This window comes from Lissotriton vulgaris, chromosome 12 (assembly GCF_964263255.1).
Source record: "Lissotriton vulgaris chromosome 12, aLisVul1.2, whole genome shotgun sequence".
NCBI classification, from domain to species: domain Eukaryota; kingdom Metazoa; phylum Chordata; class Amphibia; order Caudata; family Salamandridae; genus Lissotriton; species Lissotriton vulgaris.
The window spans coordinates 693,558,456-693,577,069 of NC_141700.1; the positions used below are offsets into that span (position 1 = coordinate 693,558,456).

General features: G+C 43.1%; 1 protein-coding gene across 2 annotated transcripts in view; it reads right to left on the bottom strand.

Annotated features, from left to right (window-relative positions):
* Window positions 1–18,614, bottom strand: part of PLCG2 (phospholipase C gamma 2) — a 448,457-nt gene that overhangs the window by 101,384 nt on the left and 328,459 nt on the right. For both annotated transcript variants that reach the window (XM_086945888.1, XM_086945889.1), the window contains one exon: window positions 12,890–12,999. In XM_086945888.1, coding sequence (XP_086802014.1) covers window positions 12,890–12,999 — 110 coding nt within the window. The remainder of the gene's footprint in view (window positions 1–12,889; window positions 13,000–18,614) is intronic.

The following is an 18,614-nucleotide window of genomic DNA, read 5'->3' on the forward strand; positions in this document are numbered from 1 at the left end:
TCCAAAATGTCTTATTTGAAAAGGGATAAGGTTTAAAAAGCCCCCATCTCTTAACCATAGGGGAGCTATATAGGTAACATGTAGAAAAGACATTCAGTGGTGTTTGGCCATAGTAAAACGATGCAATAACAACAACACTCGCCCCCGCATTTCGACAACTGCACAGGACCATGAGTTCCAACTAACTGAAAAACAACAGAAATACTTTTGGAAGCCGAGGGGATCACTACATACAGCTTCAAACTGGTCATCTGTGGTTAGATTAAAAGTTCTTGCTTCATTTGATCAAAAATACATCAGTTTATTTTCCTGACTGCCAATCGCACTCTTAGAAGTCTCCTTCAAGACCATAGTTTAAAGTCAAATAGGTGCTTCCTGAACTTGACCCCACAGTTCATAAGTGTCTATGTGCTTCTTGTCCTGTTTCTTCACTCACCTATATTTGAATTCCCACAGTGTCATAGTGAATACCATAGTTTATAAATATCTGACCTAAGTTCTTTCTAGCTACATTGGTATATTTGAAAATCTTTTCCAAGTCTTTAGTCTCTGTCCAATGGTAATCTGTGGCACATGTCTTAATTGCTGGAATCTTTAATATTGATTGATATCAACTCTAAAGCATTACATTTGCATGCACATTAACTGGACAATGATCACTACATAAAAAACCTTCATAGGTCATTATTGCTAGCAGAACAACTGTGCTTGGAGGCTGATTACTTGCCTTATAATGTGGTATGGTCAACAGCACAGTAACTGAAGGTGTCAATCAATCAATAATCAAATCATCTTTATTCGGTTTCCGTAATTTTGAAAGCCATAAAAGTACACACAAAACATGTTTATAATATTAAAAATATTTAAAATTACACAGTTAAATATAGAAATACATAGTAGCAGCATTTAAGTGGAATTAAGATTGGGACGGTGATTAACAGACTTTAAAAAAACAAGCTATAGATTTAGCATATAATTCATTGTCCAAAAGTTGCAGTGCCAAAAAAGCAGGACGACAGGTTCGAAGTCCCATTATTCATAAAATTGGGATAATCCAACGCCTACGTGGAATTTCGTGAAACTTACAAAACAGAAGTATATGAATTGAAGATTGTTGGGACTTACAATCACAAGGACAAAGTGATAAGTTCCTAGACCAATCATTCTGAAGAGGGAAGGAAATCAACCGATGAAACATTTCTAGTCTGAATCGAGTTAACAAAAAATGTTCAAACTGCTTCAAAGTATATGTTAAATAAGGTTGGATAAGAAAGGTGGTTTGAACCGCTAGCAAATGCTGAACTGAACTTTTCCCTATTTCTTGAGTGAGGCGTAGCTCGCCTAAATGGAGAAGACATATTTTTTTAACTCCTTTCTTGGGATTTCAGAGATAGTAAGTGGATGGGTAAAATACCTCGAAAGACCTAAGTCATCGACAAAGGATTTTCCAAAGGCTAACTGTTAGAACCTGGGTTGGTACATTCCATCCACCCCTTCCCTTTTACCCCTGTTGGATTCTCCCTCTGTGAAGCTTACTATGGAATGTTGAGGTGTTCTCCAGTGAGGAGAGTGGATGACCAATAAATGAGTTGTACTTGTTAGAACTGCGTCCTGTGTCTTCAGTACTCAAACTACTTCCAACACTGGCGACGGAAACTGTGCGGGGGACAGTGGTGGTCATCTCCCCCTTGTGTGCTCTCTCCACACTGAAGAAATGAAGAGATCGAAGTAAGCTTGTAATAGCTAGGAACCTGTCCTTCCCTGTACTAGATCGAGAAGAAGCTGTGGCTAGCTTTGACTTTCCCTGTGTTCCTGAGCGTATTGAGCCAGAGGTAAACGCGAGGGTGTGGCCCCCTCTGAACCGTTTTACAGGAGATGGTGTGGTGTCCATGCGCAGCCCTGTTATCACCCCGTTTTAAGTGCGTTCCTGTGTTGAAGAAGGCTGTGAGCAGTTTGTCCGCGTGGCACACTAATCCATTGGTCCACTGCAGCGCTGTGATCCCTACCAAGGTGTTCCCACCCCATTCAGCGGTTTGAAGCCTTACCGTGAGCCTACGAGGTTGTGTAATTCTGGACATTTGCGGCGCTTTAGAAGCGTTCACTCCTCCGACAGAGTGCGGCAGATGCAGTGTGAGGGATTTGTATCCGCGAGCGGTGTCTCAGCCCTGCGACGCCTCAGAGGGTACCAGCCCGCCTACCTCGTGTGAGACGGTGTCATCGAGTGCATCCGGGGCCTAGCAGTGTTTCCTTCCAGCGCCTGCGTCTTGGTTGAGGTAACAGGAAGCTTCGTGAGCAGTACCTCACGTCAGCGTCATCTCTGGCCACAACAGCCCGCCTTTCCTGTCATAAGCCTCCAGACGGAACACATCCGGGGCCAAGCAGTGTTTTATGAGGCAGTGTCCGTCAGTGTGCCATTCCGGTGCACCCTGCGTTGAGGGCCGGGTTTCAAAGAGTCAGTAAGCGAGGCGTCCATACCTGTGTGATTTTGCCGGTACATACTGAGGTAACTTTTTCTGACTTGCCAATTTAGACTGCAACGTTACTCAAGAGGAGGCTGTGGAAAGGGAGTTCAGGGTAACCTACACTGCCTTCATTTGCTTTGACTGAGCTTTCCGCCTTGCTTTCAGAGGGTCTAACCTCGTCCAGCTCTTTTGTGTGTAGTTCGAGTGGTGATCTGAGGGGGCGCCCCTTGGCACCGTGCTAGGTCTCCTCAGTGAGTGGAGGGCTGTCAGGCTGTCGGCGTAAAGCAGGGAATTCAAGTGTGTGACAAGACGGAGCTGGTGTTGCCCCCGAGGAACCGCAGAGTTGTCGACAGGAAGTTCCGGTTCTGCCATCGGGTGTGAGAAGGAAGACTTAGAAGCACAATCTACTTCTCGTGTGAATTGGGAGAAAATGAAGTAAGGCATAAGTTCTCCATTTGGTCTCAGAGCCGTACAAGTCTATGTGGTGAGGCCTTGAAGCTGCGTGAGGAGAAGGGAGCGGAGCTAGGAATGAAGTCACATTTGAAGCAACGCGAAAGGAACTGATTTAGGTGAGCGAGAATTGTTTGAGGCACGAGTGAGTGACAGCGTTAGGAAGATGCTCTCCCCTGACTCCCAAAATTAATGGAGGCGTGTAAATGAAAGTCTCGGAGAATCCAGAAAGATTCACATATTCAATTGGGGAAGGAGAGTAACCGTAGGGGACCCAAGCTGGACTGCATTATTGCGTTGAGCATATGAAACACTTGAGGCAGCGCTAGCTAGCGGTGTGTGGAGATATCAGGAGCGTGGAAAAACCTCAGGGTTCTATGTATTAAACTTAACCGCAGCAGCGTGTTGAAGCAGCGTGAGGAAAATTTCGAACCTTGACAGCGCAGGGAAATGGTTTGAGGAGATTTCAGAGGAACAGAAGGAGTGTGGCAACCCACAGGGTTCCGAGTAGAAAACCTAAGTGTGGCAGCGAGTTGTGGCAGCCTGAGGAAAGCTAGAGGTGTTGATAGTGCAAGGAATCCTTGTGGCATAATCAATACAGTTGTGATGCAGCTCGACGTGAAGGGGACAAGTATCTTTTTGCATAAGTGACTGAGGACTTTCAGGGTCCCAAACCCACAGACGGCGTGAGCAAAGCATATTTAGAGAGTAAAGAGAGTCTAGCTAGGCAACAGTAAGCGTAATGGGAGAGTGACCTTCTAAGTAGAATCCCAGTGGCTGTTATTGGCGCATCTCTTTTGACCATCCCGGGGACGCTAGTATTTCCTACTGAGCTCACCCTTATCGCCATCTTTCTGATAAGGGGAATAAAACTTTTTCACGTGAATTCCAAGTATATCTGCACATTCAACATGGAGTGGGGCCAGAAGTATAATCTTCTGCCACTAGTGCCGTTTATGGAGAGGGATGAAGAAAACGTTGCAGAATGGAGCAAATGGAAAGAATATTTTGAGAATTACATTTCAGTTCTTGAGGAAGAGGCAGTATCCTTTGTACCTAAGGAAAAGGCTGAAGTATTGCTTTACAGTTTAGGAGCTGGAGGGCGGAAAATGTACAACAAGATGGAAAAAACATTCACGAAAGGAACAGTCAGTAATATTTATGAGGACATTTTGAGGGTGTTGGACGAATATTTTGCACATGCCTCGTTGGTAAAAGTACAAAGGGAAGAAGTTTTCAAGGAAGAAATGGGTAGCAACGAGAAGCTAAATCTAAGTAAAATAAACCTGAGGTGTACTATCTGCATCGGAGGAGTTATGACAGATATGTTATTAGATTCAGGATCGCCTCACAGTTGGGTAAGCAAGAGTGACTGGAATAAAAAATTAGTTAAAAAATATGCAAACGAATTGAAAGAGGTTAACATATCCCTGGAGACATATACAGGGGAGGACATCAACGCAATAGGATACCTAGTCATGGAGTTAATGTACAAGGGAAGGTATACTAGAAGCACCATATATGTAACAGAAAGTGGACCCACCATGCTAGGGTGGAAGGATCAAAAGGAATTGAGAATATCCCTCAATGGAAGAAGAAGAGAACAAATGAAGGAGAAGGCACTGAAACAAAGCATGAGTGTAAGCAAGGGTTGCGCATTGATGGCCCTCAAGCCGCCTTCCAAGGTGGCAGGTGTTTGTGAAGGAGCAGCAAGTATTGAAGAACGTGTGGAAAATACAGCCAAGGGCAAACGTGAATCTTACCAAGATTTGGTGGATGAGAGAGAAATACGTCAGAAGCACGAGAGAAAAAACAGTGAAGGTATAGTTGGAGAAGAAGGAGAATTCGAAAGGAAAGGAGGAAGCATCAGTTCCACAGCAAAAGAGTGGAAAAGGATAAAATGCTGAGTAACATATCCAATTGCAAAAAGACGGGTCTAAGAACCACGTCGTTTGAGTTCAAGACAAAAACGAGGGAGGAGTATGTGGGCAAGTGTGAACAATGAAGAGAAATGGACTCAAGTTGTATTGAACCAAAGAGTGAGAGAAAAGGTAAATACATTCAAAGATCCTACAGTGGAAAGTTGGAGAGAGAGAGCAAGGAAATGCAGAAAATACTAAAAGATTTCCCTCATATGGTCCAGTCAAGTCAGAAGGTTTCACTCTATGATTATAGGAGTGAGCACAAGCTTCATGTCCCAGAAATCTCTACTGAGTTCTCCTATGGGAGACGCGTGAAGAAACAAGGGGATGGACTCAGGGCTGAAGAGGCCAATGCGGGTCATCGGGAGCTGTTTGACAAGGAATTCGAAAAAGGTTTGGAGTCGGGTAAGGGCCAAGGGAGGAAGGTCAAAAGACGTCCTAGACCAGTCACCGTTGATGACACGGTAGGAGAGACATAGTGTGCCAGAAGGAGTTGCCTAGCAGTGTCCTGGCCCAAGTTACTGCTCATAATAGTAAATATGAACATTACCACCAGTATCATCCCTCTAGAGGAGGATGGAAATAGTAGCAGGAGAAGTGCGGGACTTTTTTTTGCCATGATGTTCGTTTTTGAGACTGTAGTTGAGTAAAGTGGGGTGGCATAGGTGGTGTCCTAGAATTGGGAAAATTCTGCTACTCCAAACTACGTATCCCTTTTGCGACTACAGCCAGTTTTGGGGTGGGACCATTTAGCTCCTCATAGAGGTCAATGGTGGGTCATAGTTTTTCCTTTATAGTTGCCCTCCATTCAGATCCACCCCGTGGGGACTTCCCCCTTGGGCTTATGGGGGAGGTTCACCCTTTCCTTCTATTGTTGCTTGTTCCTTGTTACCCCCCGGGGGTTGCCCCAATAGCCAGGACTCTCTGGTGGGACTATGTTGAGGATTGTTCGAGGGAAGGCTTGTAAGCCTACCACACGTCACCCATTAGAGAAACTGGGGTCTTTCCTGTTGTGTCCCTGCGCGGGAGGGAGCCTAGTACTAGGTTAACCCTTGTTGGTTAATGGGGGAGAAGTCAGAAAATGTGAACAGGGAGGAGGCAGGAGTGAAGGTCAAACAACACCAGAGTGTATACAAACAATGGTATTACTAGAAACATGGTGTGAAGTTTCAAGGTAGGATGTGGGGGACAGGCGCAAGCTAGTAGGAACACTAAATTTGGGAACTGACACCAGCAAGTTCTATTCTCAAAGCAAGATTGTCAAAGTGCAAGAAAAATGTTGTTCAATTTGAATATGCCAATGGTGGAGTTTCGACAACATTGTGAAAGTACTGCCATAACTTTTTCCCCACAGGAATTATTGTTATCCCCCCTTTAGGTAGCCTCCAGTTTTTGTTTATGTGAACCTGTAACCTCTTGGCATGCCAGGAGGGAATTCTTTGTAAGGAAGGGAGATGTGTTAGAACCTGGGTTGGTACATTCCATCCACCCCTTCCCTTTTACCCCTGTTGGATTCTCCCTCTGTGAAGCTTACTATGGAATGTTGAGGTGTTCTCCAGTGAGGAGAGTGGATGACCAATAAATGAGTTGTACTTGTTAGAACTGCGTCCTGTGTCTTCAGTACTCAAACTACTTACAACACTAACCAACTTATATTTTGCATATTGTCAAGACCCATGCATTCATCAACCAGACTACGGGTTAAAACACACTGTTCAGTGGTCCAGATACGCCGCCACAACATTATAGGTTGAATCTTTAAAATGTCCGAAATGTGATCCAACCCTACTTCTAAATGGCATCCGTATGTCGTAGTACCTTGGGGGACTGCGAGTAGATAACGCAAAAAGGAATTCTCTACTCTCTGTAGATCGTCAGTATTTAAGTGTCCTCATAGGCCTGAACCATAGCTGGCGACACTAATTAATTTTGCCTGGAAAATCTTTAACATTTCAAGAGGGGATCTCTTTCCCAATTTTTGCGCAAATGCCACCAGTGCTGTAGCCCTCAAAAATGCTAGTTTCCTGGCTTGAATGGCCGTTGTCCATTTAAGCTTGTTATCTATTAAAATCCCTAAATAGGGATAGGATGTTGTACACTCTAGGCTGATATTATTAACAAAAATGTCTCAAGTTTGTTTTGGTCTTGGGCCAGCATGCATGGTATAGGTTTTTTTGATGTTTACTTTGAGATTAAGAGAGTTCATGAAGTTGCAATAGTTGTTTAATGATCGCTGGAGCTGAACAGGGGTTCTTGCTAAAATTACTGCGTCGTCGGCATACAGTAATGCTGGGATTGGCCGACGACGTATTGCTGGCAGATCTTGACTCCCTTTCACCATCTCTAATTCGAGCCCATTAGTGTATAGTGTAAATAAGAAGGGGGCTAGAACACACCCTTGTCTGACCCCCTCTCTATCCTAAAGGGCTCGGTGAGTTCTCCTCCTACCCCATGTCTCACTCTTGCCGTGGCCTACGAGTAGAGCCCCCCCAAAAAAATTCACAAGCGGAGGGTCCACCCCCATAGCTAAAATAATTGCCCACAGCTTGGAGTGACTGACGCAGTCGAAGGCTGCTGTCAAGTCTACATAGACCATATGCAAAAAGCCTCCTTTCGCTAGAACATACTTCCCCATTAAAAGTGAGAGATTCAGAGCTTGGTCCACTGTGCCCAGACCCTCTCGGAAACCATATTGTAGGTCTGATATTATACCATTGTCGGAAGCCCAGACCTGAAGACGATCCAAAAGTATTCGCCCAGCGACTTTACCGAGGGAGTCCAGGAGCGATATGGGCCGGTAGCACGTGGGACTGTGGCGATCGCCTTTTTTAAAAATCGGCACCAAGATTGATGTTAACCAGGATTCAACTAGGCCAACCTTGATGGCTGCATCCAAAACTCTTGTTAGAATAGGGGACCATAAGTCTATTTTGTATTTAAAAAGGTCCACAGGAACCCCATCTGGACCTGGTGCTTTTCCTGGTTTGGATATTTTTAGGGCATTTATCACTTCCTTGTGTGTAAACTGTAGCTGAATGGGATAGTTTGTTTGTTGGACAACCTCAGCTTGGCCCGGAATGATATCAACCTCTTGTTTAAAAATATTTGAAAAATGTTGGACCCAGGCATGAGCGTCTACCGCTACCTCCAGTTTTGGAAGATCGCTTGCATCATGGAGAAAAGGAGATTTGACTATTTTCCAAAAAGTAGCACTGTCTTTCAGGGAACAGCTCTTGTATAATTGCTTCCAGAAACTGTCTTTAATCTGTGATTTACGTTTATTTAGTGCTGTATTATAGGCTTTCCTTAGTCTGACTATTTCTTTCCTATCCCTTGTTTCCCTATTAAGTGCAATTTTTAATTTTGTATAAGATTTTGTGCACTCATTGTTGAACCATCCCCTCTTAGTATTCCCTTTCAATTTCCTTTTACATAGTAGTTCGTCTTTAATCGTATTAGTAATGATCTCATAACTATACAATATTTTCTCAGGAGTGGCAATAAGATCGAGACAGGTGTACAGGGAAGGCATAGCATGCTTTATTACCTTGGCCGTTACTAGCTCTTGGTCCACTTTACCCCATTTTAAGGAAAAACCGTTAAGGCATCCAAGTTCAGGGATTGTTGGTCCAAGAGGCTCGAGTATGCTGTCTCGATCGAAGAGCGAGGACTACTCAATGACAAACTATTCGGAAAATGGTCGCTGACTGCATTAACAATTGTCTCAAAGTTACATATTGTTGGTGCAAAGCACTGAGAAACAAATATAAAATCAATTGTGCTGTTAAGTCCTCTCCCATTAAAAGTGAAGAAAAGGGGCCCGGGGGACTTGCTAATTCATTGGCAACCCCAATTCTGTGGTGACCAATATTTCATTCATACGATTACCCGCAGTTGTGTGTGCAAAATGCATTGAATTATTCCCACCCTCGTCCTGAATACCACAATTATTAGTGCTACTGCCCTTACAAAGTGACATGTTAAAATCACCACCCCAAATCAATGCTACCGAATTATTAATGTACTTCAAGCGTAAATCTTGCAATAAAAAGGAACCCTTATTAAAAACCTCAATTAATTCAATTGAGTTCAAATTGTTATAAAAATTTACCAAAATATAGGTGGGCGCTTTATTAAAAGACAGCGTAAGTACCTGGAAGTTGGGTTCTAGTCTCTGGACTTCAATTTTATCAACCAACAGGACATTAGAAATACACATTATCAAACCCCCTTTTGATCTCCCGGAGGGGGGTTGGATGGCCTCAGAAAAGTAAGTCTTGTAGCCCATCAGATGCACGGGGGTATGAAGCCATGTTTCCTGTAAACCTATGATGTTATGTTTTGTTACTGTTGCCAACCAATTATCATTTGTAATTATAGTGAGAAGACCGGCAACATTCCAAAAGACAATGTCCAGTTTTGAGCCCTTTATTCTGTGATTAGCACTCGATTTCTGCTGTGGAAGTACTTTCTGAGATGTTAAGACTGGAATGGACCTTTCAACTACGGCCTTTTCAACAGACAACGCCGGATCTGGATGTTGTGTTACACTTTTTTAACTTGGATACAAGGGACATCCTGTGATAAAATAGCTTGTGTAACCCCGAGGAAAATTGGGTCCTGTTGAAGTGGTAGATCTGTTTAAAAAACTACTGATCTATCTGCAAGCACCGAGTCCAGTCACTCGATGTCATCTAGGCCCGATAGGGCGTTAAACCTGTTGTAAGTTGGAATCGGCTGTATTGGCCTCTGAATCTTATAAGAATTACGCAAGTATGTGGAAGGAAAATTCATGCTTGGTGGAGGGTAAAAGAAACCTAATGGCAGTATGTTGATGCCTGCCATATTAGCTGTATGGTTTCTCCCAATGTTCAACATTTTCCTAACCAATCGGGGCGCTCTGAAAGTCAAAACTATGCAGCCCCCGTCAAGACCTTCTCCCTTGCCCCTACCCATTGGACTCGTCTTACCATCTTAAAATCATCAAAAATTTGACGGTGGAGCCCTACCCTATTACTCAGCCAATGCAACGACTTATTTTTTAAGGCTGTCCATGTTTCTTCTTTGGGAGATTGATGTAGAGGTACGTTTCCCAAGATGATAACATAGGGGGTGGCTTCTGGTGGAAGGTTCAAATGGGGGTCTGCAGTCCTTTGGTCAAACAGGCGAGGAGCGGGAGAGTAGCTCTGATAAAACTGCTGAAGACAGAGAGGCATTTGTGCTTGGAGGGAGGTTACCAGGGAGCCTGAATTCATATGTGTATTAATATACCTTGATGATATGTGGGTAGCCCCTTTTCCCACTAAATTTTAATGCATATTCTCTGTCGAAACCATACTGGATTCTGGAGGGACTAACCTTGTAGTTTCGTTCCTTTCGTTATCCAGTGCATTTTGTTTCTCTACCTCAGTGGTTAAGGTCATATTTATACCTGTATCTAGGATTCCAGATGGATCCGATGGAATCACTTTAGGCAGAAGAATGTTTTCCACATTGGACAGTCTAGTGGATAACTGGTCCAACCTAACTCTTAAGTACGAATCCAATCTTTCCACTAAAGCTGTTAATTTCTGAAGCTCAGATTGTGACTGGTTGGTTGGGTTACACGGACAACTGGCTCTTGGGTTGGATTGAATTTTAGGCTGCCCTACTTGTTTCTTCTTGAAAGGTACATTTTTCTGATGTTTGGAGACACTGGGGGAAGGATGAACAACAACTGGACCCAGATCTATGTGGGGGTTTTGGATGATCTTGGTTTTCTCTGCTTTTTTTGGGGGGGTTGGGTGGGTGACTCACTACCAATGGACTGTATCTCATCAGTACACACTTTGATACAACCGTTTATTTCAGCGGGATTTTGCCCCCCTGAATTTGATTGGGTTGAGTCATCACTCAGAGGTGTCGCCTGACTTAACCCAGAAGACGAACCCACAATAGACTCCTCCACTGAGTGAATCTGTTTGTCTAAGGCATCAACTGCCCCAGTTAGATAGCTCTGTAGAGTCTGCTGAGTATCAGAATTGTGCCTGTTTCCCCTAGGGCTCGGTAATTTCCTTTTGCCCATTGTTCAAGATATCTTACCCACGATATCCAGCTAAATTAGATGATATTATCAATAGTCACATAAACAATAGGATTTACCATAAATGGTTCAAACTAATAAACAAAACCAAGAGACCAGGCCCAGTCCAGCCTCTTCTGGCCGATGACGGCCAAGGACGGGCCCGCCCTTGGCGCTGCGGGAGGCGAAGCCCGATTTTGAAGTCCTGGGGGTGGGGGGAGTCACGCACACCTCTCGCGAGACTGCGCTGCCCTCTGGGAAACAGAGTCCAGGGCAGCACTCAGTCCGCGGGATAGAGCAGGCGAGGCGGCGGCTTGGAACAGCAGCAATCCCCCCACAGCAGGCAACAGAGCCCCAAGGTGGCAAAATGTAGCTGGAAATCCAAGCGTCCAGGTCAGGTCTGATGAATGGCAGGTAACTCAGCTAGGCGTCCCCTAGCTGAAGGTGTCATGATTTATGGCATAATAGCTTCTAGGGGCTTGAATATTGGTACAACTATTTTGAGAGTGACACAAGAAGAGCAGGACCACCTTAAGTTGGTGGTGCTAATGTTGCAATAAAAGCATTATTTTCAAAATGCTCCACCTGGTGTTAGGCTGTATATCAAGTACATAACATACATTTTAAAAAACTTGCTTGCCAAATGTACTGCTTTCATTCACAGTTAATGTCACAGTATTCATAACAAATTAATGTCTAATGGGACATTTACTCATGAGGACAAGATTACTGGGATAAATAACTTGGTTGGGATAATATGATGATCATTGACACAATAACAAATGCATATACTGACTGAATCATTCTCAAAAATATATTAACTGGCACAGAAATTCTGATGAGTGGGTGTGATTAACAAATTAATCAGCACTGTTAATATAATACGTTGAGCCTTTAAACAGGTTTACATGTTCCAAAATCTGCCATGAATTAGAGAGAAAGATCTGTGAAGACTTCAGATACTTCATAGTTTTCAGGGAAGCACATATCAAAGCAATTCAGCTGCTGTGTATGAGCTATGGTGGCGTCAAATTAAGCGGAGATGGGCAAGTTATTTCATCAAGATTTACATACTCCAAACAGAGGGAAACACATTAGTATTTAGAACTTGGGGGATTTCTTTATCATACCAATTTTTTTAAATACAATGCCCCAACTACACAAATTGACCTGTTATTAAGTAATAGCAAATACATTTGTTTTTGGGTGTGATATCAAGTTTGGTGGTAATAGACAACCCTCTCATTTTTAGAGGAAGGTCTAGTTTTGGAGGAGAACACAGCAATAGAAATCCTCCCACCAAATACCCATAGTGGAGAGGAAATTCTGCCATTGCATTTTCTCCAGGCGTAGTACTCATTCTAGAAACAGAAGGATTTTCCATTACCCTCCAACTTTAAGTCAGGCCTTATCCATGGGAGAAGAAAAATGCTCACAGGACCGTGCAATGGACTTAGGCATTTTTATATTTACCAAAAATAATTTGTGGATGGTGTTTAGTCCATCTATCAGGGATGCTCATACTGACTATATCCATGAAGAAATTAGTCGGTGTTCTTTCCTGGATAATGCTTACCTTACCCATCCATTTTGGAATTAAGTCAATTACCGCCACATCAAACAGTACATGTACTAACCTGTCTCACTTGTTGCATTTCAAAGTACTACCATTGAGTACAAAGCCAAGCCACATTGTAGATTTTATTAGGCATAAGTATGTGTTCAGGGAGTTGAGAATATATAGCAAAAACAATGAGAGAGTAAGGGTATTACACTTCTATGTGAGGTAGGAACTCCTGGTCCCCTGTTAGAGATTATAAATAAACAAAAGGAGGTGTACCCCCTGAAGGCGTGACAGAGAAAGTCTCTGTGCCTAAGGCTTAAGGCTTAATCAAGCACTTGTGTCCAACCTTAATATAGGACATAGCATGTCCTTTTTGAAGACCCCTCACTCACCAAAGTTGAGAATATATCACATAATAATAGTTTCTTACCATCCTCCTTGGACCTTTGTAACATTATGGATCAAAGCACCTTCACCGAAGCTCAACTCATCACTTCTCTCCGCAATGTAGCCGTACAAAGCTCTCACAGTTCCCTGGGGCTTTTAAGAAAAACAAATCATAACTTAGTGGGATAACATTAGAGAGAACGTGCCTTCTGATCAATTCATGCTGTCTGATTAATTCCTCCAGCACTACCTTTGTTCCTTAAACCATCAAATTCCTTTTGGTATATTACAATTATTTCCCTTACAGATAGCTTATTTGCTACTTCTCTGAAGGGCTTTAAATAGATACTAAACTGAGAATGTTTACCACATTAGATAATTATTTCATATTGCTTTGTGTGGCCTCATTGCAAGGATGTGAAGCAGTGGGGAACTCAGTGTTATGCCACTGCACTTTAGTTTGAAATTATTAATAGTCAAGGACAGGGATAATATGAGGTGAGGATAATAGGTGTGGTACCATCAAATTTCGCCTCTTGGAAGATGCTACCAGATCGGGGGGCCGAGTAGGGAAGACAGAAAACCTCCAAAGGGTTGAGTGGTTGCTCTCCTGCATTACTGCAAAACAGAGGTGTCCCGTAAAGGTCCACTGAGAAAAGGTCCACTGCAGATTTACAGGGTAACCACTGCCTAGGAAAATAATAGAAATTTGAACCTATGTTTGGCACCCCTGCTGTAGACATGCTTCTTACGTGCTGAATCGTACACTAAGCATGTACTACATATCTCACCAGCTAAGATCTGTACACAATTTGGTTGTTGTTTGTGAAGGTGGAACCCCACTAAGGCAACAACCGCAATCCTTGTCAGGGTGAACCACAAAAAGTCCCTAAATTAACCAGTGCTTAACCCCTTGGTAGCTTGGCACGAAGCAGTCACACTGACCTTAAATGTAAATTGATACTTGTATAGCGCACTACTCACCCGCAAGGGTCTTGTACGAATACCGCTGTGGAACCCATCCTGGCTTTCCCTGTGAGGCGTCCACTCCTGGGCACCCCCAAGGTGGAGGCCAGGCATCCTTAGCATTGTGGGGGCCGTTGTGGAAATTAAGCAAGCTATTGCCCACAGTTGCAGAGTGGGACTCTATCATTGGAATAGGCACCGAGGCGAGAATTATCAGGTCTGTGGAATTTTTGAGCCCAAGACCCGCCAAGGCAGGGAATTGAACCCTGGTCCCGGGCTAGACCTCTGCATCAGGGTCTGCCGCTCTAACCATTGAGCCACACTTCTCCACTTAGAAGCAACGTGTAAAGTATTTATGAAGCACTTAAACAGTAATAAAGTTAAAATACAGCACAAAAAAACCGAACACATTTTAAAAGTAGAGTAATCTTGATCAAATATAAAGATACCAGAACAACAAAACCCAATCAGTAGAACCAGAGATATTGAATAATGAAAATAGCACCAAGAAGCAGATAGCAATGGTTGCAATTACCTGGTCTCGCTGGACCAGGACAAAGTCACAAGTTTAGGCTGACTGCGATGGAGCACGGGCCAGGTACAGCACAGACTTTGGCCCGATGGGAGTTATACCTTCATGCCTTGGAGTTGAGATGCAATGTCCTGCATCGGGTTGCTTCATGTTGCTTTGCGTTGCTTCTGTTCTGATGAAGCCACACATCAGGAGCTGCGAGGTGCTGCGATATGAGGTTCTGTGCCGGGTTGCATCATCCTGCATCGGTTCTGATTAAGTGGACGATCATGAGCTGTTAGGTGCTGCAATGCGCCGTCCTGCTTTGGGCTGCATGGTGCTGCGTCTCTCTTGATGTAACTGCTGATCAGGAGCTGTGAGATGCTGTGATGTGAAGACCTGCACCGGACTATGTTGCACTGCATTGGTTCCAATGAAACCTTCAGTTGCACCAGTAGAAATACACTCAGACTCTAGCCAAGGCTCCAGGACATGGGGTACACCTTTTGGAGATTGGGACTCACTCCAGCAGAGGCCAATAGAATGGTCAGGCAGATGCAGATGAAGTTGCAGCTGGTCTGCTAGGCAGTTGCAGGAAGGCCTCTGAAACTTGTTGTGTCACTGTAGCTCACATAGGAGGTCAGCCAACTGATCCTTGGTGTCACTCTGGATAGCCTGGGAGAAAGTCAAGCAGGTCCAGTTTTCATTATTCAGATAGCAAGGCTGTCCTTCAAGCAGCAGGGCAGTCCTTCTAAAGCTTCCACAGGTTCAGGAGTGTTCTGTAGGTCTATTATTTATACCCGGTGCAAATCTTTGTGTGGAAGATTTCCTGACTACTCCAACACTAGTACTGGAAAGTTTTTCCTCTTCCCCTTGTCAAATAACAAAAGGCAGGGGAGGCCTGGTGTCAAGTTCCTTGTGTGTGCTGTTGGCAAAGGCCTATGAAGTGCTGCAGGGTATATAGCTCCTCCCCAGTTACCTTTACAGGATGGCCCATCCTAAACACACCTAAGCCTCCTTTGTGTCACTGTCTGGAATTAATACACAAACCCCAACAGCAGAGCCATTCACAGTCATCGAGCTAGGACATTGCCAGAAAGGCACAGTTGGTTGGAATAAGAAAATGCCAACTCTCTAAAAGTGGTATTTTCAGAATGATTGATTTAAAATCTAACTTTAGCATTGAAGAGGAGTTAAAATTGCAATTAATTTGAGAGTAGGGACAATATCTCTATCTGCTCCCTATCTGAAGTGAGCACTTATTAAATATAATAAGGTAACCTAGTGTTAGTCAATGGGAGAAATAGGTCTTACATAGAAAAATTACTTTAGGAGTTTTTCATTGCCAGGACAATGCCTTACTTTTTAAAAACAAGGCACCTTTAGGGCCTACCGTAGGATTGACTTATAAGTATTAAAAAAGGAAGGGTTAAGACTGGCAAAAAGTTTTATTTTGCCAAGTCAAAATGAAAGTTTAAAACTACACTACACACTGTTGTGGCAAGCCTGAGAAAAGTTCTGAAAGTCTACTTTAGTAGATGGCACAATGAGTTCTGCTTCCCACTAGTAGCATTTAATTTATAGGCCCCGGGTAAAGTTAGTGCCATTTACTAGGGATTACAAGTAAACTAAATGTGACAATTAGGTATAGTCCATTATTTACCATGTTTGAAGGAGAGAGCACAACCACTTTAGCACTATTTAGCAGCAGTCCTAAAGCAGAGTCCTAAAGCAACAAAAACCAATTAAGCAAACAGGATGGGTGAAGGCAAAAGGTTTGGAAGAATACCACGCAAACTAAGTCAAGTATAACAAAATTGAATCAGCTAGGTAAATAAAAAAATGGATAACTGTTTTATTTTCATATTAAATTAGAGAATTTCTTTGTTCATCGCCCTTACTAAAGGAAATTAGGAAAGTTATGTGGTATGAACATCCAAATCTGCAACAATGAAATATCATCTGCTTTGGCTTGTATTATTTAAAACAATTAAGCAATGCTGAAATAAAAATATGCAAATCACTATTTCATGAGACAAACACAAACCTATCTCAAACAAGCCTATTATCTCAAAACCTCTGCTACTTTAAACATGAGGAATATCACTAAACAAAAAAAGCATAACATAGATAGGTATTTTATTAATGAGGAGCACACCTATCCAGCCAAAGGCATAGCACAAGTGCAGCTGTGAATATACATCAAACACCCTCACCTTCCCCCGTACCATGAAAGAACTCTTTGCTGTCTCCCTGCTCAGATACTGCAAAATACAGGAAAGAGAATTTTGATTTTTGGTGGTCCAAAGTGCACAAAAAGATCTGTCCTCTCCTCAAAGAGTGATATTATTTTTCATAAATGTTGCAGTCAGATGTTGGTGACCCAATGCTGCATGTTTCCTTTCAACAGTTTTTAAGCCCTCTGCCGCGGCTGCGATTTCGCAGCAGTGCGCCACTTCCGCAAAATGGGCAAAATGGGCGGGGCCGCGTCGGCCGATGGCCGACGGCAGTACGCAAGAGGTTAAGTTTGACGTTTACTAGTTGTTCGCTGACGCGATATTGAGGTAAAAAATGTTGCTGACAAAAATATTGTGTCAAAAATATCGTTTACCACAATATCGTGCTCCTATACTTATGGCAGGTACAAAAATATCAGGAAAAAAAGTTTGTTGACTCTGATATTATCTAAAAATAGACAAAGATATAAATGTTTTAAATATACATAGAATTTAAAGTAGTAAATATTTTCCACTGATGTTTATAGTATATGTAAATAGATACTTATACAAACACACAAACACACAGATACTGTTATGTGTTTGCATATATGTATAAATGTATATAAATATATATATATTACTTCAACCAAGGGTTGCAGGTGTCCCGTGATACTCCAGAACGAGAGGGCGTCTCGCTAAAGCCAGCACCTGCAAGCTGGCAACACACAACAGCCAGTCTTTCTCCCGGTAAGGACAAAAGCGCGAGACAGCTCCGGGATGAACTGCAACTGACTTTTATTAGTTACCAGCGCTCTGTGTACAGCAACCATGAAACGCAAGGCAGACGCGTTTCGCTTAAATAGCTTCCTCAGTGCCCATTTCAAAAGTTAAAACAATGTCCTGGGGGTCTGCTGATATTTAAGCTGTTATTGCGGCCACTCCCAGTCAGGTGCTTACTTGCCCCTCCTCCACCTCCGAGGCTGCGGGACATCTCGCGCTCCACCCCAAAACTACTGCATCTTGGTAGTTGAAGTCCTCCATGAGTGCCCATACAGTGATAGGGCCTCTCAGGCACCAAGTGATGCCCCAAACCAGGTTGGATGGTGGGCCCCACTCCTACGCAGTTCCTTAGAGGGGTGCAAGTCAGTTCCAGTCTCCCTTTTCAGGTATGTATATATATACTAGCAGCCCGTCCCGACGTTGTCCGGGTATGAATTGCTGCCGGCCAGTAGTATATTGTTTTGTCGGATTTCGTTTTGATCGCATTTCTTATCTGTGACAGGCCTGTGAAACGCTTTTTTTTTTTTTTTAGTTGAATGAGGACTCCAACATCGTCAAATTGATGCAATGTTATGCTAGCAACACCGTTTTTTCCATCTGATGTTTTAAATTGCATTTATGCAGATTATAATATGAAATTACTCTATGGAGAACTACACTAATTATAAAAACATGACAGAAGCAAATTGCGGGTCACACTCGATATCTGTGATGACAGTACTTTCTCTATGTTCATAGGTCATATGACTAAGCTGGAGACGGGAGGTAGGCGGGGTGTTTAAGCATTATAAAAAGTTAACATGACTTGTAACTCTCTGCATGTGAACAAGGCCGAATACGCCCGAAACGCGTCATTGCTGTTTTAACTACCATTGCTAATCTGCAGTAAAAAGAACTGTTACCTGACTTGTGGTCTGTCTCTTTCTACGCTTCGCCGGTCCAAGGGGATTGGAAGTAGCGGCTGGGAGCTTCATTGCATACATATATATATATATATATATATATATATATATATATATATATACTAGCAGCCCGTCCCGACGTTGTCCGGGTATGAATTGCCACCCGCCAGTAGTATATTGTTTAGTCGGATTTCGTTTTGATCGCATTTCTTATCTGTGACAGGCCTGTGAAACGCTTTAATTCACAGTGCACTGCGGATGTACTTAAGAGTGCGCGTTCAGTAGTGTGTAAACTCGAGTTGCCCTACTTTATTTTTCCTTGCAATATTATATAGCGCGAACTCGACAACATGGCATGAGCACAATTTACATTACAGAAGAACACATTCA